At 33.7% G+C, this 7,500-nt stretch overlaps 1 protein-coding gene across 12 annotated transcripts in view; it reads right to left on the minus strand.

Annotated features, from left to right (window-relative positions):
* The window catches only part of nphs1 (NPHS1 adhesion molecule, nephrin), a 483,647-nt gene that overhangs the window by 74,760 nt on the left and 401,387 nt on the right, over positions 1-7,500 (minus strand). For all 12 annotated transcript variants that reach the window (XR_012390576.1, XM_073923248.1, XM_073923252.1 and 9 more), the window contains 1 exon segment: positions 4,175-4,332. Coding sequence is in view for 9 of the 12 variants with exons in the window: in XM_073923248.1 (XP_073779349.1) it covers positions 4,175-4,332 (158 nt within the window). In the remaining 3 variants the exon portion in view is untranslated.

The following is a 7,500-nucleotide window of genomic DNA, read 5'->3' on the forward strand; positions in this document are numbered from 1 at the left end:
AAAGACAAATGGGGAAAAGAATTCCCAAAGACAGGTGTGCCAAGCTTGTGGCATCATATTCAAAAAGACTTGAGGCTGTAATTGCTGCCAAAGGTGCATCAACAAGGATTGAGCAAAGGCTGTGAATACTTATGTACTAGGGATGTAACGGTATCTGAATTTCACGGTACGGTAATACCTCGGTATGAATGGCACAGTACAGTTTTGATTGAGTAATTTACAGGAAAACAAAACTAATGAAAAGACTCGAAAAAAGTGCCAAAAGTACTTATTTACCTTAGCACTGAACATATCAATGACATACAAAGTAGCCATCTATCTGTAAGTTTTGAAACAGGAACTTCAATTTTTCAATTTTAATAACAAAAAACTATAAAACCATGTATAAAAAATAAAGTTTCAATTTAGTATTGTTGAAAACTCATCACATTCAACATTAAATCACTCACTCACTTGGATAGAGATGTTTTTTTTTTTTTTTTTTTTTTTTTTAAGAAAAATTATCATATAAATATAATCTGGCAAAAGCTGGGATCTCTGGGCATTTACAAGGTCCCCTGCAACAGAAAAAAACCCTCTCATTTGGAACTGAGGTTTCTGGGACAGAGAGATATGATTTAGCCAAGGTTGACAGCAGTGGGTAACGCTGTGCATTGTCTTTCCACCACTTGAGAGGACAAGCCATGAGTGAGATAGAGGTCTCTTTATGGTACACAAGTCTATCTCTGCATCAATCTAACAAGTGTGCTGTGTTCTGCAGTCCCGATGACTGTTTTTAGTTGTATTCCCCGACTTATATTTCACCACAGTCTGGCAGTGCCTGAATACCGTTTTTTTCTTTGTCTGTCACCTTTTTTCCTTTTTCGTATCTTTTTAGAAAAAAAACGAAATACTTCCACACATCCGATTTAAAACCCGCTTTAGGTTCACACACTTCATTTCCGCATTACTGGATCTGTAGTGACAACAGACGAACAAAGGATGATGGCCATGCCTAGGCTGATGGGAATTGTAGTTCCCGCTACCTCCCGTTCGCTTCATTCGCCTAAGCAAACTTTTCTCAGAAATATAGTTTTATTGAGTCATGCACCTAAGGTAATATTGAAAAAAATTACTATTGCGGTATGACGGTATTTACAATATTGTTACATCCCTATTATGTACATATGATTTTTCAGGTTTTGTATAAATTTGCAACTTTTGCCATTTAAATTAGCAATTTGAAAAAATCTTTTTTCACATTTGTCATTATGGTGTATTGTGTTTAGAACTTTGAGGTACTAAATTAATTTATTCCATTTTGGAATGAGGCTGTTACATTGAAAAATGAGGAAAAGTGAAGGGCTATGAATACTTTCTGGATGCACTGCATATTTTTTTACAGTACAGTACGGTACCCTCCAGGCCTTAAATCTATATGTCTCAGATTCAAGTACTTTCAAGAAGCGTGGCAACCCTGTGTACAGGTTTAGATCAAATTGAGAGTGAGTAAATGGTAGGCAAACAAAACAATGCATTTAAAATAAAAAAAATGTCCTATTAGCAAAAGACATCACTCTTAAATAGTTTTTATTTAAGGGTAAAACATCGAGATTAAACATTAGTGACTTTATATATTATCTGATTTCTGCACAACCTTCAGGGGAAATGTGTTGAATAGAAGCGTTGCCTTGATCGTTTTCATTATTTTAATACTGCTTAATATTTATGCTCATTTGCTAACTTCTAAATGATACCTTCTTAGAGCACTGACCTTGGCTTCGCAGCTAATTACAGTCAAACCAATGCTAGGAAACATATCATGAAGAATAGCTGGGAGTGAAAAAAAATAAAATATTAAATTAACACCAGCATGTAAATGAAAGATCAGATGTAAAACACCTCCAAATGAACAAGGAGGGTCCTGTGAAGCGCAGAGCAGCCTCGGGTCGGCTTTTATTCACTTATGTTTCATTCAAATCAGCCTCTGGAGAGGAAGAGCGGGAGATTAAAAAAAAAGAGAGAGACTCTAAAAGCCCCTGATCTCACAGAATATTATGTAGTAACTAATAGAATCTAAAAGTAAAAGCAGAGTCTTGATGGAGACTTTGAATCACTCTCGGGTCAAGGCTCGCTGGCTTTATTCTGCACAATAATTGAGAATTATTCCTTTAATCAAGCGCTAGCCTTTCTCGGCTCGGGAAAGTGTTTAGATGGTAGTTTGTATTGTTGATGAAGTAAGACATATTTTTAGAGTTACAAATTAAAGATGTGGCAAGGTGAATGTGTGTATGAATGAATATGATCCTTGTGTTAACTTAATTTTATAGCGTGGACTGTGAAGATCTTTTATTCATTTGAGGATGAACCAAAACTGTGTGATAAAGTAAGTGCACTGGTATCAGTTACATTAAATTGTATTATATTATATTATATTATATTATATTATATTATATTATATTATATTATATTATATTATATTATGTTATTTTATGTTATATAATATAATAATATAATCTTATATTATATTATATTATATATTATTATATTATATTACATTATATTGTATTATATTATATTATAATATTGTATTGTATTATATTATATTATATTATATTATATTATATTATAATCTTATATTATATTATATTATATTATATATTATTATATTATATTATATTATATATTATTATATTATATTATATTATATTATATTATATTATATTATATTATATTATATTATATTATATTATATTATATTATATTATATTATATTATATCATATTTCCACAATATATTTTTGTTATAATAGAAATATTTTGACATGAGTTTGACTTACATTTTTAGAAGGAGTTTGTTATGCTCACCAAGAATTTGATAAATATTAAAACATTGATAACTGTTAAATATCATAAACTTGAATTATTTGTAATGTACTATACGTTATAATGTGATTGCAAAGCTGGAATTTATTTTTTATTCTTATTTTGTACTATCGATGTTGTTAATTGAGAAAATAGTTTTGTTTATTAATATATCTATGGAAGAAATAGGGAGGGTGGGGAAATGGGGAGGGGACTACTCAACGTGTCATATATATGTATTATTATGGTGTAGTATTTTGTCTCTAATGTAGAAAAATGTAACAAATAGTTACAATGGGAAAATGTGTACTCCTGTACATTTTTGAGAACTGAAAAATATATGCTCGCAGGTACATAAGGATACATTTTATGTGTAAAATAAATACTAAAGGTGGTCTTGCTGCTGTATGGATGGCTTTTCATGACTGGTTTGTGCGGTAGCTCACCGTGAATGGCGGCAGACCTGGGAGGCATAGCGAACCGGGGTAAAATAAAACCCAAGTAAAATGAAACCCAAAAAAGCAGTGTAAAGACGTGGTAGAAGCACATGACCGCAATGACTCTTCTCTTCTAGTTTGTTTTTGAAAAAGAGAAGGATGAGGTTGGGTCAGTCGATATAAAGCTGATATATTAAGCACAATGACAAGCTGACCGGCTTCTTCCACGGACGTGCACAAAAAGGATGTTATCATTTACAGAAATGCCTCTGGTAGATTTACAAGAAATGCTACGTATGAGAAAACATGCTTCAGTAACATATTTGACGATGTGAATAATATACAGGCCAACCTCTCAGGGTTTTGTGAAAACAAAAACTGCAAGGCAAGGTAGTCCAGGGTACATATTTGTCGGTTCTCAAAAATGCAGTCCTGTGCAGATAATTGCAATGAGCCTGTGTTGGGTATATATTATTAACCTCCTTGAGAAATTATACATTAATTTATTCAATCATTTTCTTTCGGCTTGGTCTCCATTTCAGAGGTCGCCACAGCAGAATGACCCGCCAACTATTCCAACATATGTTTTACACAAAGGATGCCCTTCCAGCTGCAACCCAGTATTGGAAAACACCCATACACATTCATTTACACACACATACACTTATGCACTGTGGACAATTTAAACAGTTTCTTCTCGGTTAAATGGCATTTTGGAAATAACTTAAAAAGAATACACATTTCCTAGGACCATTCCTAATGATTTTGTCCACAATAGTATATTCTTACGACTTATTACAGTATAACAATGCATTTTTATCCAAAACTATAAGAGCTAATTTATTAAATGACAGTTACACCCCCATCTTGACCGTTAAGTGAAGTGTGAAATACCTCGGCGAAGGTAACTTCTGTTCTGTTGAGCTCTTTGAACCCGAGCCACCAGCGGATGTGAACGGGTGGATTACTGGAGGACGTGGAGCAGCTCAGATTGATCTCCTCTCCTTCCACAGCTTCAAAGGAGCCCAGTAACGTTACCTCAGCTGGTTCAACTGCGAGGAAAAGTGATTACCACCACAGAAACAGAGGCCTGATAAATGGACAGTCAGCATATCTTCCCAGCAGATTGTTTAAACAAGCTAGTCATGCCACAGCGGATTAAGACACATTCTCGTGATCCTCTTACAGGCCTGAAATAATGATCCAACTGATCAATGAAATGGTGTCTAGAGAGATCGGCTAATAAACACAAAGCTGGTATCAGTGTTTGTGTGAACTAGTGTTGTCAGGATACTAGAACTGCTAACTTGTAGTCGATAGCTTAAAAAATTTTGATACCACTGTAAATACTGCCATGGCAATAACTAAAGTTACAATGTTTTTGCATGTTAATTTCCTCATTTTACAATTTAACTCTTTACAATTTTATTTAAATAGCTGTGTTTCTATTCACCTTTTTTTAGTTGCTTTTTTAATTATCGCATAAAACGATTCATGGAAATGACAAGATGCGGATAGATTTTTGAAAATACATATAAAAAATAGGTCCCCCTTTATGTTGTCGCTTATACCTGTGAACTTACATGGCAACTAGATGTGTAAGTAGTATGTAATTACAGTGTATGTACACACAGGTACATAGTATTTACTTGTGTATTATTGATGTAACTACACACCAATTTTTTTATTTTTAATTTATTATTGTAAAAAATGTTGGGTTCCAGATAATTGATTTGTGTTGGAACAACATGGACTGAACGGTGATGCAGTGGCTAGTACAATCGCCTTACAGCAAGAAGGTCGCTGGTTCGAGTTTGCATGTTCTCCCTGTGTTGGCGTGGGTTTCCTCCGGGTGCTCCGGTTTCCCCAACAGTCCAAAGACATGCGTTATAAGTAAATTAGGTAAGCTAAATTGTTCGTAGTATTTGTGTGTGAATGTGCGTGTATCAATGTTTCCCATTGATGGGTTGCGGCTGGAAGGTCATCCGCTGCGTAAAAACATATGCTGGATAAGTTAGTGGTTCATTCCGCTGTGGTGACCGCAGATTAATAAAGGGACTAAGCCAAAAAGAAAATGAATGAACGGATAAAGAGTTAGCTCATTAGTTTTACAAACGTAGGTGAATTAAACATGAAACCATTGAGCTGTCCCAAAAAAGCTTAAGAATTATGTAATTTCAGCTCTTTTTTTTTTTAAATAAAGTTTGAACAAACAGCAAACGTATTTTTGAGTGTATTAAATAAGAACACACAGTGGCTTCTCCTACCGCAGTAAATTTCATTTTTCTTTTAGATATTTGCTTCCAGTTCATCAGGACATGACTATTTTGTTCTCTTTGACTTATTGGATGGAAACGGTGCTTTATTCGCAAATGGTTGTTTTTTAAGCAATATTCCAGTTTTGTCTAAATCACCCCTTTGTTGTGGAAGCATAGTTAATGCTTAATATTTTTTACAAAAGGTCCAATCAGATTGGCTTTTAGATTTTCACCATTTTATAATTCGTCACTGGCCTAGCTAAATGTTTTTAAAACTATTTGTCATTTTCATTGTTTGAAACATTCTAATAATTGCATAATTTTAATGAATTTCAACTGCAACACTGTACTGATGGTCAGCAGAAATGACCATGTTTGATTTTCTTTTTTCTACACATGATTAAGCTGTCACTGATGGGACACTAAGGCACTTCTTTTATAGAAGCAACTGTTAGTCAAAGTTTATAAACACTGCTGAAGACAAGTGAACAGACAGTAATATATAAGCAAATTTATCTTCTACTCATTATTTGCTCTCCCTCAAGTGCTATAAAACATTGAGAACCTAAGAGTTTCTTTCTTTCATTGAAGATCAAAGAAGATATTTTGGAAAAAAAAAAGAAAAGAAAAGAAAAATGTAACCACTGACCTATATAATAGGAAAAACAAACACCATGAAAGTCAATGGCTCAGGTTTTCTTCTGACATTTTTTAAAATATCTTCTTTTGTGTTGAGCAGAAAGAAGAAACTCAAAGAGAAAAAAATGGGTGAACTGTCTGTTTTAGAATTACCTAAATGATTTACATTTGCTAAATGGCAGAATAATGAGAGAATTCTATTTTGAGAATTTTTTATTAATTTCTAGACAGTCAAAAGTTTACATACATTTCCTGGGTATTTTTTTTTAGCTTTGCTTTTAAACTGTATATCTCTGGTCAAATGTTTTGGGTATCCTTCCACAAGCTTCTCACAATAGTTTAAAGGAATTTTGGCCCATTCCTCCTGACAGAACTGGTGTAACTGAGTCAGATTTGTTGGCTTTCTTGCTCGCACAAGCTTTTTCAACTCTGCCCACAAATTTTCTATAGGATTGAGATCAGGGCTTTGTGATGGCCACTCCAAAACATTCACTCTGTTGTCCTTAAAGCACATTTTAAATAATTTGGCAGTATGCTTAGGGTCATCGTCTGTTTGGAAGACCCATTTGTGGCCAAGTTTTAATTTCCTGGCTGACGTCTTGAGATGTTGCTTTAGTATTTCTACATAATGTTCTTTCTTCATGATACCATCTATGCTGTGACAACATGATGCTGCCATTCCTATACTTCACAGTTGGGATGGTGTTCTTTCCTAGGCTTTTAAGCTTTCCCTTTTGCCTTCCAAATGGTCATTATGGCCAACCAGTTCAAATCTGGCTTTTTTGTTGATTCTGGCTTGTTGACTTTCCCATGTTGTCACACAAGAAAGCAGTGTGTTTGAGGTTTTCCTTAAAAACTACTCCACAGTTGTGCCTCCAATTAACTCAAATGTTGTTAATTAGCCAATCAGAAACCTTGACACCATCATCTGAGCTTTTTCAGAGGCATAATAATCTTATTGCATGTAAACTTGACTTTCAAGAAAAGTTAAAACTATTTCTCAAAAAAATATATCTCTCTCATTATTCTGCTATTAAGCATAACAGAAACAAATTTGATAATCCTAAATTACTTAAAAGAGAAAATGTTTAGTCACATTAACATTTGACTTTTTTTAAGGGCTATGTGCCTTTTTATACAGTGTATATAGACTTCTGGTTTCAACTGTATTTAGCCTTTGTATTATCATGTACAAGAGAATATGTACATGTACATGTATTGAGATCATGTACAAGACTACTCTGAAGCGTGAAATTGCACCGCATGTGAACTAAATACTGTCAGCTTCTGTGAAAAAAAATGTATTATTTCAGCTATTTAAAT

Source organism: Danio rerio, chromosome 15 (genome assembly GCF_049306965.1).
Source record: "Danio rerio strain Tuebingen ecotype United States chromosome 15, GRCz12tu, whole genome shotgun sequence".
NCBI classification, from domain to species: domain Eukaryota; kingdom Metazoa; phylum Chordata; class Actinopteri; order Cypriniformes; family Danionidae; genus Danio; species Danio rerio.